At 50.8% G+C, this 15,646-nt stretch overlaps 2 protein-coding genes across 2 annotated transcripts; one reads left to right on the forward strand and one right to left on the reverse strand.

The window, feature by feature from the left end:
• Positions 1 to 239: 239 nt before the first annotated feature.
• Positions 240 to 2,319, reverse strand: FTJAE_5771 (uncharacterized protein; the record flags this gene model as incomplete). Its single annotated transcript, XM_037352314.1, has 3 exons — positions 240 to 832; positions 881 to 1,508; positions 1,573 to 2,319. The coding sequence occupies 3 exons, from the start codon at positions 2,317 to 2,319 to the stop codon at positions 240 to 242; spliced, it is 1,968 nt and encodes a 655-aa protein (XP_037207264.1).
• Positions 2,320 to 13,804: 11,485 nt separating this feature from the next.
• Positions 13,805 to 15,646, forward strand: FTJAE_5772 (uncharacterized protein; the record flags this gene model as incomplete). Its single annotated transcript, XM_037352315.1, has 1 exon — positions 13,805 to 15,646. One exon carries the CDS (start codon positions 13,805 to 13,807, stop codon positions 15,644 to 15,646), a length of 1,842 nt encoding a protein of 613 aa, XP_037207265.1.

A 15,646-nucleotide genomic window follows, 5' to 3' on the forward strand; every position in this document is an offset into this window, starting at 1 on the left:
GCTTAATTGTTTGGAGGATTTAAGGTATTGAGGGCCTCAGTGGACTCACGAGATTACAAAGCAGGACCTTTTGTTCACGAAATGCTTCAACTAGCGAGGTCTAGACTTATAATTCAATTGATTCCAAACATTGATTCCACATCCTACTTCGTGTTCCTGGTATCAAAGAGTATCATGATTCCATCACCAAACTCCAGACACCTACCAAATCAAGCCAAGACTACTCCCAAAGGGCGTATCTACCACGCCTCCCACATCTGGTTTCCCATGGAGATCAACCTGTTGAACAACTGATCCCGCATGGAGACCGCCGTGAGATGATGTTCCTGTCCGTCCTTTGTCCTAATCATCAAACCATCCACAATCTCGCTCCCCATAGCCCAGCCAACAATGATCTTGCTCTTCCACCCGAGACCGCCCATCTTCTTCAGCTCATCGATGTCGCCAATAGTCACAGTCCAAGCGGGCTTTAGATCTCCGAGTTCGGTCGTCCAACTGACAGCCGGTGTCGTAGCTGTAGCTGTAATGTATGCGTGGCCCTTCTTTCCCTTGTATCGTGCTGGGAAACGAATTGGTCCTGTTAGGGGATATGGCTCTTGACCTTTGACTACACCAAGACGATTCTTTGCGTGATGAGCGCCTGCTTTGGCTTTCGCTTTGTCAGCAGCTAGAGCTGTAGTAACACCACCTTTTGCTGTGCCGCGGATGAAGTTCATGATGCGATGGGACTTCTTGTGCTTCGTCTTTTCTTCCTCATCTCCGTGCTCATCTTCATGAATAATGTTTGGATCAGGCTGCACAGCCTCGGCGATTTCGCTCTGCGATACTCCTTCTGGTGGTGTTAGCATGAGTTGAACTGCAGTGAATGATTGTTACACACCTAGATGCTCCAAACCCTCTCCGGCAGTCTCGTGGGGAACAGTAGGGGGAGGCACGTCGGAAGAAGGAGGCGGTGGAAGAGGAGCCTTGTTCTTTTCACCTATGCGAAGAAGAGTGATAGCCAACTGCGCATTTGTAGGGACGCCTCGAAGAATAGTGTTTCGCAACTCGACATACTTCTCCCAGCGGGGATACGTCCGGTTGATGAAGTTGATAGCGGGTGTGATGATGGGATCACCGAAGAATCCGAATCCAGCAGCAAATCCCATGCCCTTCATGGCCATGTGTGGAGTCGTGAACCAAGCGCCGAGTAGCATGGGTACAAGAACACCAATGAGTATGAACTTGGGCCGATGGCGATGGAAAGGCGCCGCTGGACTCAAAGCATTACCGAATCGTTCCCAGGTATCAACAAAGTCAGCAATCAGATGCATCGTCGGACGCGCCTTATCCCAAACGGCGTTCGACACTGGCTTCTTGGCCCTGTTATGTTCAGCATGAGGATTCTCTCCCACAGACTTCTGTCTAGCCTCGGTAGCTTCTTCAGTAAGTTTCGTCGGATCAGGCGCAGCGCTATCATCGTCGGGATCCGTCTGGGGATGTTTACCCGCAGCCGTGCTAACAACAATCTACAAATCACTCAGTATCCTGCACCCCAAGAAACCAAAAAGCAAATCTTACACCAGAACATACCGTAGACAAGCTCGTCACAAAGCTATGGGCCTCCTGCTCGACTGCTTCACCCTTGTGCTTCTCTGGCGCACCAGTGACGGAATCGTCAGACGCTAGAACACCAGCTGCTGGTTTCTTGACACCTCCTGTCTTGGAGTCGATTATCGATGGTGGTGCGCCTGGGAAGCAGATATCGCGGGCCTCGTGGGACCAGATGAGTACCATGAGAAATACAATGATCGTGGGGCCGAGAATATCGAGAAGCCATGCGAGTGTGTATACAGCGAGGAACGCAGAAGTTCGCTGATACTCCCTCCAAGAACGAAGACGCACGATATGCTTCCAGAACGAAAACAACTGCGCAAACACAGAAACGTAGAGCCGCTCAATCTGCGCCCTAAGCTTCTCAGGCGAAAACTCTTCCTCGTCCGCGATGTTCATATCCAGCATTCCCAGGGGCGGCTCCTCGATACTCCTGACATAAAAGACCTGCTTATCGAAGCGTCGTATCAAAGCCCAGACATCTTCGTTCTTCAAGCCTCCCACCAGCGGGGGCACGACGCGGGGAGGTTCGTTCCATCCTAGATTCTTGACCTCGACGTCGCCGTGCTCAAGCTGCGCTGCGCCTTTTTCCTCAAAGTTTTGGGATTCTTCGGCGAGGGCGTGGCTGACGGTTGGGGCTTCTTCTTGGTGCCCTTCTATTATTTCTGGTTCGCTTCCTGTGTTGCTTGCTGTGAAGCTACGGTTTGGATCGTCTGTTGTAGCCATGATATCTACTGTCGGTCAACTATAGATTCCAACGTAGGTGGGTATGATTAATGGGAGACTAGAGTTATTATGCCCATCATATCTCTTGAGCTGGAATTTGATGCCCCGCCTCCTACGTCAAAATGCCAGGGAATCAGTATCATGACATCTGCCCTCCCTCCGTGACGTCATAAGATCTTAGATTAACGAGCGACAGCTGCAACCAACAAAATCCATTATTCCCAATCACAGCAACCAAAGCAAAGCACAGTGTATGTATCACCCAAAGCGTAAAATTCAGTGGATATGATACGATATTGATAGCTGTCGTAAGCTCTATTCAGCTCGTGCTGGATGCAACCTCCACGTCACGGTTCCGCAAATGACACAAACGGGCCTTGGTTAGCGTCCTGATCTGAATATCGCAACCTTGTTTGGTGAGATGCTCGTACCCTGTTTTGACCTTTGACGTGCATATTTGCTTGGATGATGAGGCTCGGTCATGGATTCTGTCGATCCCGGGTGTAACCTCCGTCGTGGGGCCGATTACCGATATCGCGGAGGACATCGTCCGGAGGTTGTCAGCTCCAGAGATGGTGATTTGTTGGGATTTGGAGATGAACGACAGCTGAAGAGTGAATGCTACCCTGGATCAAGCCTCGTCGTCACTGTTGATGTCGGATGAGACTCTTTTGGACGACAGCTGATGAGTGTAGGTGATTCCTAGTTTCAAGACATCGTGAGCAGATTCACTGCCTCTGTATTCACTTCCGCATATACGGCATTTTCTGCTTGACCCTTTTCTAACGATATCAATTGGAACACCTTGCTTCCTGTGTCGCTTATCATCACGACTGGCCCATGTCTACTCTCTCAAGTGGGTTGATAGACAAGTGTGACTGGACACAGCTATCGAGATTGGGCTGTGTCATCTCTCCCCTCCCTCAAGAGAACAGGCAAAGAGAATGCCAATTGACTGCAGTACATGCGAGCCAGTTTGAGAGGAGACTTAGTTGATGCTGTCTCTTCTTCACAGCGACGTATCAGGATACCAATGGTTCAGGTGAGTATTGCGCGTTTGTCTTGAGCGATATCCACGATGGAGGTTCTTGATACACCACTACCAGTCAACTCCACGATGTGCCATTCCTCTACCATCAACTCAAGATTACAAACTCGGTGATCTTCTAATATGAAGTTCTTGTCCGTGCTTTTCAGATACTTTTCTAGTGAAGCGATGGTTTCAGTTTGTCAACTCGACTACCCGGTAGCTCCAAGAACTGACGACACATTTTATCACGAACGGATCCTTGAAGCGAGGATTTTACTCGGAGATTTGTTCTATATGTAAAAAGCGGTTTTCAGGTTTATCACATTCATTTTGCTGTGGCTCGTGAATTGAATATCACCCAGGCTCAAGTTCTTCAAAACGTGATCGTCATGGAATCATCATCGCACAGCAGACTTTACGAACAACATTCGCAACCAGTTTTCTAGGACTTTATATCATTTATCGATGTTATTCACAACACCTGAGACTAATACAGCATCTACAGCACGAAAGCATGATGAGAAAACGCACAGCATCATACTCAAAAAGACAGGCAGCGAATCTTGGCTACCCTAAACCTTACATGTCGCGGACATGCAACACTTAAACTCAGCCACTTCAATCACATCAGTTCGACTGGATCAGACACTCGGAGCACACATTCTTGCCTTCATGGGAATTGAATTAATGGGACTCACATCTGTATCTCTAATATTCTCCGAGTTTGAACGGCTTGAGAGCTTGGAGGCTCACCCGCATATGGGCATACAACCTACGATAACCTCAACAAAACTTACGAATAATCCGCCTACAGCCCAAGCCAGTACATACTTCCGGATACATCCATTGAGCCATATTGAATCCTCTCTTCCGAAAAACACCGATAGCCATCTCTGTCCTGCAACGCGCCATCTCCCGGTCCGGCGTCTTGATACCGGGTACAACAGCCAACATCACAACACCTCTGCATACCCTCAATGATCAACAACACATTAATTGAGGCATAATAGACACGTCGACTTACCTCCCCATTCCCTCTCGCCACAATAAGGCCTCGTTCTACTGTACCCCAGGCGGTAACCAATTCCGCATACTCATCCCGCGAAACTGATTGGACGAACCAAGTGTGATATCTCCTACACCAGCGAGGCCAGAACGACTCTACCCCAGAAACCGGTGAGGCCTAGCTACAAAGCGGCCCCAAGGCCAACGCAGCATTGGATTACCATTGAACTTGGCAGCCTCGTGGGGAAAATGCGGTATCGTGGCTAAATGAGAGGAGACAGTTTCCTCCCCCACACGCGCGCGCGATACAACTCATTGATTGTGACAGCCTCGACCACGGGATCAGGATCTGGGCGAATGAGCTTCCGCCACACGGCGCGTTAAATTGAATGGTGAACAGGGCGGGGGAGAAAGATCCTTTCTTTTTGGATGAACCAGCAAGGTACTGTACAGTACTGTAAAGCAAGGGAAAGAAAAGGCAAAAAAGCAACAATGCATCGGCGGTGAGGTGAGCTGCAATGGCAGGGATTTATCAGCGCCTCTCATTCCGACAACACAGCGACAACGATACCTGGAGCGAAGGATTGAAGCCCGGATCTTTCGATTATTGCAGCGTGTCAGCCTTGCATTGTGGATGAATTTGGCTTGTCACTATTGCAGACATTTCCAAGTCCTCTTCCACCGTAGACATTTTGGCTGATATACCCTATAGCGTGCAGATCGCGAATGGCCCTCTCAAGCTCCGACCAGAGCGCATGATTGCCTCGCTCAACCCTTTCCCCCTTGCGACCGCCATCGCAGACGCTTGAGTGAAGATTGGCTTTATGTTCATTTGAGTTGGCAAATAAAATAAAGCCAAGCAAGGGTAAGTGAAGAGAAATTATAGGATCGTTAATGGTGTGAGCCATGAAGTTGAGCCAGAGTCATAGGCCCAGATTGGCATCTGTAAGCTCCTTAACCTATACTCAACGACAGCTCAACACAGAGCAGCAAGAACTCAGCCTTGGAAACGAAAATGGACTTGGTACCCTTGAGTTCCGCCCCAGAGCAATGCGGTATCCATGCCATTTCACCCAGCAGGGCCCGCGACACCACGTGCCTTACCGAGGCGAAGTTGTTTCACCCAAATGACAGAAACATGTCACCAAGTAACTAGTTCGGACGATTTGATGGCGGGATGAAGTGGTATCCCGCTGGCGCGAGGAACGACTGACTGACTGCGTTGTACAAGTCAGTTCTGCGTCATCACAGGCACTGCAAAGATCAGACGATTCGGCAGTCAGCACAAGCCAAACTGTAACTGCAACTACATTGAGTTCAGGGCAGGCAAAAAAGTGCCTTGAGGAAGTGCCCAATGGTTTTGCGCAGGATCCTGAGAGCAAGTCAATGACAACCTCATGCATTCAGACCTGAAATGCCGAATGTCCCGAGCATCAAATTTCCGTGCTTACTTGTATGAGCAGAATTCTTGCTAAGCAGAAGCAGAGACCGACATGTGCATCGCGTCGGCGCCGCAGTAGGATTGGTCGTGCCTCAATGCCATGTCCCAGTCCAAAAAAGTCAGCCGCACGAGAAGCACGCACACACGAACCCTTGTCGCGATCGTCAGGAACGAGACACACCAAAAGCTTCCGGACCCCCATGCCCGCTGGCCGCGTCCCTTCTTTAGGCATAGCCAGGGTAAATTCGAGAGGCATACCTACTGTAATTCGCGGGTAAGCCAGGTGAAGGGTGAGAAGAAGAACAGTCAAACAGCCACCGTTGAAAGCCTTTTCATCAGAGTTGAGACATTATTGCTCTTCCCTGCGGCCGCTCAAATCAACTGGGTTCTTCTTGCGTGTTCCGTTGCAACCCATTCAGTGAACCATAACAGCTGGAGTTAATATGCAATAAGCAATTCAAAAGCTTACAACCTGCAGTCGAGTCTGCTTCCATCCAACTTCCAGCCGCCGCGTGTGGATGCAAGGGAGTCCCTTCCATCGGCCTGCATATCGACCGTATTTCCCTTCCCGCTGACGTTCCCCCACGATACATCGCAGATTACCATCACATTATCAGTTCTCTTCTCAGCGATGCACTTTCTCACGGAGACACTCGGAGCCGCTTCTCGGAGAGCAGCCAAGAGGGACAAACAGGACGCGGCGTGGGGCCGGTGGAAGACTCTGCTCTCTTTCATGATGGCGGAAAAAGAAAAGGCAAGACTGAAAATTCTGATCCTGTAAGCCCGGTGGGGATGGCATGTGGGAATCTTCTGGTCAAGCACCCAAGGCACACAAACTGTCGTCAGCGTTGGTCTCCTCTGTTCCTGAGAAGCCCCAGCATCTGGTCTTAGTTGATCCAATTGTGGTTCAGCTTGACGCCAATCTATTCCACATTCTGTCTGAGGCCGAGTTGGCGATGATGTTTTGGCGTTCCTGCAGATGGATGCTTCACGAGCCGGCCGACTTCAAGCACATGGCTTCTAAGCATACACTGCGCTTGATGTAACAGTCAAGCCTTTCGGGGGAACAACCCAAGTATCCCGCTTGCATCGTGACGTGCATCTTACGAGCCGAAATAGACTCAACGACGTTACCTCAAAGTTGTAAGCGATAGAGTCGCGATTGGCTGCAGTAGACGAAGCCTTCAACAATTCCATGAGGCTCTTACACATTTCCCAGCATTTTGGGGGGTCTCGCAGGGCCTGAGTGGCAGAATTTGTGCTGTAAACTCGCAGATGTGCCTTTTGTGGGTGACATCGCGATTAACGACGTTGACGGACGATGTAACCCACACTGAAAGAATTTGAGGCCATTGCCCAATCGAGTTTTTCTTGGGAAGAGCACTAGTATCGCCACCAGGAACAGATGTGAGCGATCTTGGTGGCTTGAGACCTGGCTACATCGAGAGATCGTTGCATACTCACATGCTTCAACAAATCTTAATTGTCAATGATATCGGAGGACATGTTGAGTGTTACACAGTGTGCAGTTGCTCGGCTCTGTTCTCATACGATTTCATTCAGCATCTTCATGAATTGGCAATCACATATGCAGTCGCATTATGCTGTTGTGAAAGTAGCATTGAGTTAAATGGAATGCAAGCCATTGCAGCCTCAGCCGTTGGAGTGCCGTGAGACACAACGGTATAGGCGGCCCGTGTGTCATTCCCGATGCTGATTCTTACACCATGGCTGAACTCTGTTCTCAACAAAGAGGCCACAAAGTCATAACGTCCACGTTAAGGTCAAGGTAATTCGTGGGCTTGCTTCCACATTGAAGCCCGTGCTTCAAATTCAATTGCTATCTTGATCAGAATCTCGTCATAACCGCGGCGTCTTGACGGTTAGTAAAGAGCGTGCAGGTGTAGTGTGGCGCCCACAAGTTCAATTGGAGGGTCCGACACCAATAAGCGTCGCAAACTCCTGCCATTTCATCCTGGCCACGAGTTTTGGACCAATTTGTAAAAAGCCCCGCGAAATGTTCAATTTGGCAAAGAGACTAAATTCCAAGAGATGATGTTGATCATGATGACAATGACGGCATCTGGTGGATTCTTGCTGAAACTCTTTGCACTCAGGCACCCGCACCCGCAGCCTTGGTTAAGCTTCTTTCCTTGTTGGTGAGGGATCGTCGCAATCATCAAGATGGGGGTTCTGCCTTGCGACCAAGGCATCAACATCCTGCGGCGGGTCAAAGTAAAGGTTCTGCTGCAAGGGGCCTAAACGGGAGTGGTCAACCAATCAACAAGCCCTAGCTAACGAAGACTTTTATCAGCCATGAGAGTAGAAGTAAGTAACTTCGGCGCAATTAATTGTGCCTCGGATGGGACTCTCAAGCCCTAGCAGTTGAAAGATGGTGGAGGGGTCGGAATCTCTCTCTGCTGAATTGAGTTCGTGCGAACATGGATCGAGAAACTTTGAAGATTCCGAGTTGCATCCGGGGTGTGATAGAGTTGTTGACTTCAACTCGGGGACATTGACCGTCAAGATAGAGCTCGCCATTGGCGGAAAGAGTGCCTCAATGGTGTGCCTCAAAAGATCCTCAGAATGAACTTGTTTCTTCATCAAGGCCCTCAGCCACATGAACGGCTTTGGAATAGCAACGAGATATGCAACTCCGGCACCGGACGAGCAACTAGCTCTTCAAAGGAGGTTCTGTGAAGCCGAACTTCCTGTCTCCTCTCATCATAGACCCTTCCGTCTTCCTGCGTATCTGACAGCTCAACGGACTTCCAAGTGTAAACTCAAACAGACACTTCTAAGCGATGTCTTCTGGAGTTCAATAAGACTCAATAGTAGCGCCACTGGGACGGGGACTGGGGCATCACAGCAATTCGCGCATTATAGCGCCCATGCCCATACCGAGAAGCTAGAGTCTCGGTGTTGGATTTGTAACTTTGTTCACCATGGCGCAATCGTTATCAATGTCAAAATGCAAGCGAGCAAAACCGGCAGGTCTGAAACCATCTGCCCATCAAGAATGGAAGTCATTGTGTGACTGTTGTAAAGCCTTGAAATGGAGTCTCTCATCACCCATGTCCATCAAGATTAAAAGGTCCCAACGACAAGGAACACAAGCGCAAGGGCGGAATCCTTGAGAGCTTCCGCGGGTAAAACGGTCAGCCTCCAAAAGACTTCCTTCCAATGTCGGCCCAGGTACCGTGGTGAGGCTAATGCAACAGGGCTTCAACCCGGGGCTCAGGGTCATCGTGGCTGCTGGAGGATGGCTAAGGGTCTGGCAACACACGCCGACAACTGGCAGTACGTATCACTAGTCGCATCTTGCGTGCTGGTCGGTAAAGTAAAAGAGGATGCAATCGGTGTATTCATCCGAGAACGGTGATGCTTTCAGGACGTGTAAATTCATGCTGATGGGGCATGTCGTTGCTTGAACACGAGCAGATTTGTAATTCTCCGACGCTCTCCACGAATTGCTTGCCTATTCCCCAGGCGATCAACACCTGGGGATCGCGATGTTGACCGATGAAAGACGACTGGTTAGGGACCTGGTAGATCGACACAGTCACAGACTCACAGACAAATGACTGGAGACAAGTAAAATGAGCAGTTGAGGGTTAAGCTTTCATCAAACAACTGTTCCCGGAGCGTTGGACGCCGGTGCATGTTGGCGTGGCTTTGGCAGCCTCTCGGTGTCAAGCTTTGCAGCCACGCAGACCCGCCGGCGAGGCTAGAGAGGACTTCCATGTTCTTCCATGGGATCCCGGCGCACCATCGGCGTCGCTTCCCTTCCGCTGGGAGGCTTGGACTGCGGACGCTATGCCGTGATGGGTAGGCGTGCCCCGTTGGCCACGAGTCTGTCGCGCGACAAGATGCAGAGGCCCTTCGAAGACATGACATGACATGACAAAGCAGAGAAATGAGAGACATGGAAGGCCTTGTTTGTCAATGACAAGGTTGAATAATCGCGGGTTGAGACTGTATTGTCTAGATTGTGTCGATGTATCTCGATGCATTCCCTCGATGTGTCACTCCATCTTGAATGCCGTCAAGGGTCTTGAAGGAAGACGAGGACCAACCAGTAGGCGAGAGCGCGGTCTTTTGGAGGGGCGCGGAACGACTCAATGGCCTCGAACAAGGCGACTGTGAATGACTCTCTGTCATCCATTGAAAAGAAGCAAATCAATTGAATCGGAAACATCCGTCCTCGCTCTGACGAAAGTGGCCCGCCGTTGAAACTTGACCGGTAGTTGACTTGTAGGCGGTCAACTCAGCCAAACGGTCAGTTGAGGCCCAAGACATGAGTTGGAAAACACAGCGAGCGAGCGAGCACGGGCACGGGGAAACGGGAAGACCCAGTTGTCTCGCGGAAACAAGACCAACACTCAGTCTCTATCTCAAAGGGAAGTGATCGACAAGAATGGCTTCTTCCATTGAAGCTGTGAACAACGACGTAATATTGCATAGCCAGAGAGACAGAGCTCAACAAGTTTACTCAGCCGGTGCCATGGAAAAATAGACAGAGAGCCTTGCTTTTTTCGCGCATACTGTAGAGTTGAGTTGTGCCGTCAGCGGCTTCGGTCAACGATTTGGCACAATTCGGTTGCTGGTTCTGGTTTGAGTTTATTGGTGGCGGGATCAAAGACCGAAAATTGGAAGCTCAGTAGAGAAATGCTCGGGCTGGATTTCCGCTTGCAATGGATGGATAGAAGCCGCGGGGTTCCCACAACAGACAGCGCAAGTCGCCGTCTAGCGAGAGAGCCTAGAGTCAGAGATAACGGTGAAGTCCAAAGCCAACTGGAATTACCATACCGCAAGTCCGGTCTTCCCAAAACTCACTGATCCCATGAGAATCCGGGGCAAGGATGGAATGGCCATGGCAGAATCGAGGCCGACCCAGAGAGGCGGTGCCAGCCCAGCCGAGCCCAGATACGATGCTTCAGTGCAAGGCTACGTACCCCCTGCTGACTCCTCCAAACCTTTCCCATCTGAGCTGTTAACCCCATGTCACCGGCTTCTTGATTCCCATCGCCTATTGAGAGCCCTGGCTGACAGGGAACCAGACTTTGGAAGAGCTGGGTCCAGGCCTAACTAAAGCGGTACGAGAGCTTCAATGAGGAAATTCGGGAGAGAATGAGAACAATATGGAGTTCAAAGTTTGAGCTTTCGAATTATAAATTGCTGGCAAAAAACAAAAAAGAAACGTGATCGGCAGAAATGATGAGGTCAATGATTTGGAATGCGGGTAAAACAAACAAACCCAAAAAACCTCGGAGAGTGATGATCTTTACGTCCAATGGCAGGAGGGGGAAGCTAGAGCTATCGCTTCCATGTGAAAGCAAAGCTGGGAGCTTCGCTTGGCTTTCAGGGAATGCATTCCTGTTCTTGCCAATTCGGGAGTTACACAAAACGGTTTTCCAACGTTTGAGCCACAGAAGCATAAAAACTGATTGTCATTGTGCGTTGCATAAATAGCAATAGAAAAAATATGTTTGTGTATAAAGTGCTTATGAACAAACACAAACTCTGAATTGACTTTTGCACCGTCATCGATTAGCAATTGTTCGAAGGGAAGACCCCTGTAACTAACTCAAAGTCTCTCGGTCATGGATGGATGGATACTGGCTGTTTGGCTGGCTCTGCTCTGGTTTGTTGTCGCTTTCAGGGTCCATGCGGTTCCCCCCAATCGAATATCGTTCGTACGGGCCTGCTATTGCAGTTTGCGTTTGTGTTTGACTCAAGGTTAGGTCAAGGTTAGGCTCTTTGTGCCCCGTGCATGCTCTGCAGCCATCCATATTGTTTCGTCTGTCTATAACGTCAATATCAATGTGATTGTTTCGGGTTGCCGTTTGGTGTCTGTCGATCATGTAAACAACACACACAGACAGCCTCATTATTCCCCCTGCGCATCGTGACTCTTTCATTCTGAATAACCCCCAGCCACTGTAAGCCCTTACTGTTTCATTGAACCTCTTTGCTCAGGCTTTTGACCCAACCTCCTCCCCCACTGGAAGTCCACCGCGGAAAGATGGCCCCACTTCCCTGAAGCCCTCTGTAAGAAAAAATCACTGTAAAATCCTGTACGTGCTGTAAGTGTCCACTGTAAGCTGCTGTGCGGTCTCACAGCAGGACAAGCAGGTTTCTGAACAGCTGCCAGGCCTCTGAACCAGTGAATTCCCTGTATTCATTTCCTCATCACCTTATTTTTTCCCACGTCACAGACCGAACCCTTGTCAAGGGTTGCAGCAGAAGAAACAATTAACCACCAGCCGCGAGAAGAGAAGAGGAAGCACAGCAGCGTTTCGTCAGGGCTCTCTCTCCCTCTCTTCCCCCGCTTCGTGCCCCAGAGCCTGAACGTCAGCCAACCCTTTCATCCCTGCAGTCAGTCGGACAAGAAGTATACGACCGCACTGCATGTTGAGAACGCAACGTCGGGTAGAGTTAATTCATCACCGCCTGTCATTACAGACTGCAGTTGGAGAGGGATTGTTGAAGGAGAGGGCACAACGGAACGAGTCTGTACCGAAGATGAGAGCCACCTCACCGGTCATCAAGTCCACCGCACGGCATCACCTCACCCTCCACCACCTGTAGACACATTACATTACATACGCATATTTTATTATACATAGAGTGCGACACCGCGATAACACCTTATCACATTAAAGATACATACAGCCGCGGTTGTGAGTAGACGGACAGCCAACACTTGATATGTAGTCGCGCCCAATCCTCGATTCAATAACACGTGGACGACCGAGCGCTTGTTCTCAATTACATCCACTGACTTCACCCGCAAGGCCCTGTCATTGCTCTGTGCTGTGCTCTGCTGTGCTGTGCTCTACCCGCGAAGTGGTCCCAGCCCTGCCCAGCCGCCGCCCAGACAAGTCAAGAGTCGCTCGCATACACAGAGAGAGAAACGTCCGAGAACTCATCAGCAGTCAATCACCCCATGCATAAACCTCCTCCCACCTTTTTTGATAGATACTAAATAAACAATTCGTCATGCCCGGATAATTTCTTCTTTTTTTTTTCCCCTCGTCGACTCCTTGTTTGATCCAAACAAATAACATTTGGCCGACTCGTCTGTCGTCATTGAATACAATCTGATACAGTACAGCCAAACATCGATATCACTTGTTGCGAGTCACATACCCGCCCTCACGAGGACAGCCAACCAGGACGTCTGAAACGACGAGCTAAAGCCAAAAAAGCAACCGGCAACCAGAGTTGGTTTGTTTTTTCAACCACCCCAAACATCAACGAGAAAACAAGAGTCAGAGGGTCAACCACCCGAGAGAGAGAGTCAGTCCCCGCCCTAGAGCTAGAGAAAGGTAGTCCAGTCTCTGCCGGACACAGCCCACTTGGAGCAGGAAAAAAATCCACCGTCGGGAACCGTCTCCTCGTTGACTCCTACCCAACGGTACCCCACCATTTTTTGGACACAAGAGAAGAGAAAAAAGCTGTGAGAGGAGAACTGGAGAGAGAGACAGAGAGAGACAGTGGAGGCCAAGAGAGTCTGTTCAGGCTTGGGCTTGATCAAGACCCGCCTTGCTTTGGCTTTCTACACCCTTGTCTCTGCCCGCCCACTTTCACCCATCCACATCCATACCCTCCCTCCTTCACCCCGGTCTCAGTTCTCAGTGGGAACCTAAGGGAAAAAAAAGACAAGCCCGAGAGAAGCACCCCCGGTCCCCGGATCCGCCGCCACTTGGCCCGACAGAACAGACAGCGACCTACCTAGCCACTACCACTAATTACCACTACCTTAGCTCCCAAAAAGACTACACCAGGCTAACCCAACTTGGCTGCTGTGTCACTGCCTCTATCAACATCCACCTCCCGAGGCATCCCTCCAACTTTCTTGTTTTCCTTCTTCTTCTTCTGTTTTTCTTTCCCCTCCCAACACCAAAACAAAAAACAACAACAATATCGATAGACAGGAAACGCAGTCGTTCGTCTTTAACGACAACTTCGCAATCATTACGGCCTCGACCGTCCAGGCCGACATCATGTCGCCAAGGCTCAAGCCGCTGCTTCTCCCGCAGTTGGTAGAGGAGCGCCGTAAGTGGGAGGTACAACAAGTTAGCCCCGAGACCGACCTCTCCTACATCTACTACACAACGAACTCGTCCTCCTCCGACATCACCTCTCCAATCACCCCGACTTTCTCCCCTGGAAAGGGTCACTTTCGAATGTCGAGCTCGACTTCTTCTCTCGATCTGCCACCGCAATTGAACGACACTCCTGTATCGCCCACTCAATCGGTCCACACAAAACCCCCAATGCGGTCATTGCCCGACGTTCAAGAAGAGCCTCTAGAACCCGAACACAGCACCACAGACAACACAGAGAGCACCAACCGTTATAGTCTCGCCCCTTCGGACCAGTTTAGTCTCTACGACTGTTTGTGTATGTCTTGTCCGCCTGGCCAGGCTGTCGTATCTTCCGGGAATTCGTGCTTGGCCTGCCGTCTTCGTCTTGGTGATCGTCGAGTTACTGACCCATACCCTTCCCGTGTAGGCGACAACCTGTGTGAGCCCCGAAATAGTTCCGAAGATGCCATGTTCCATGGAGACATCGTCCGCGACTATGATATCGACTACGACATGGGTTTCTTGAGTGACGGTGACACCCCCGTGGACGAGCGATCCCGCAAGAAGCGATCCGGCAGCGAGTCACCCTTTGCTGGGCTAACGTCACGAATTGGTGCCCGCTTCCCTAGTCTCACGCGCTGGAACCCAAACACCCGCAGGGGCAACCCGATGCTCTCACCTAGCACTGAACTCAGCTTGGAGAGCGTTGTGCTATCTGGAGGTCCCTCTAGTCGATCGTCGTCCATGTCTGCACCCAGCCGACCTGGACAGGAGCGCATGTTGGAAAACACTGGACTTCCCACCCCGGCAGTATCCTACTACGGCAGCACCGAGAGCATCAACCTTCCTGCGCCTATCGACATTGAGAAAGCCCAAGCTCTTGTTGAGCAAGCCGACCTTGAGCGAGAACGAGGACTGGCCACCACCCCTCTACTACCTCCTCTGATGACCAGCCCACTGAGCGGCCCACCGCCTGAGTCGCCACTACAATCGCCAACCATTGCACCACCATCTGCGACTACCGAAGTACCATCACCGGTCCCTTCTGCGACACAGTTCCCTAGACCTTCTCTGAGCACAAAGCCTTCAATATCGTCCTTCCGATTTGGTTCCAACAGTCCTGAGGTACCAATCCCTCTCCCTTCGATCCTGCAGGAGCACGATGAGTGGTCGGATCGCCTTGGTCACGCCAACTTCACCATCACACCGCAGCCTTATCAACCCGAGACTGTGAACATGGAGGCCCTTCAGCAGTTGCGCAACGACTGGGACGCCGCACGATGTAACTACACTAAGCACTTGGTGCGCACTGGCGAGAACTACGGCGAAACCAGCAAGATCTACGCTCTTACTGAGGCCAAATGGGCCGACATTGAGAGGCGGTGGAGGTCAACCCATGACGGACTCATGTCGGAGATTGTGCAAGCTACCAGCTCTGCTCCTGGTTCGACAAGCGCCTCACGAAGCCGCAGCCGTGGCCGCGGACGATCACGAGCCAATAGCGGCGGTTCTATCCTCGGTCGACCACCTCCCATGGACGATGTCTTTGCTGGTATGCAATGGAAGCGCCTTGAGGATGGACTTCCCAGCGCAATTCCCCGACTGGTGGACGCGGATGGCAAGTTCCCCTCCCGAGGCGACGAAGACATTGTAGGACCCATGCAACGAGACGAGGTGATGCTACGGACGCACAGCGAAGAGCGCAAGGGAGCACGATTCTGGAAGAACCTCGCAGGCAAAGTCGGCCTGCGAAAATAA

Source organism: Fusarium tjaetaba, assembly GCF_013396195.1.
Source record: "Fusarium tjaetaba strain NRRL 66243 chromosome Unknown NRRL66243_c0000109, whole genome shotgun sequence".
NCBI lineage: Eukaryota > Fungi > Ascomycota > Sordariomycetes > Hypocreales > Nectriaceae > Fusarium > Fusarium tjaetaba.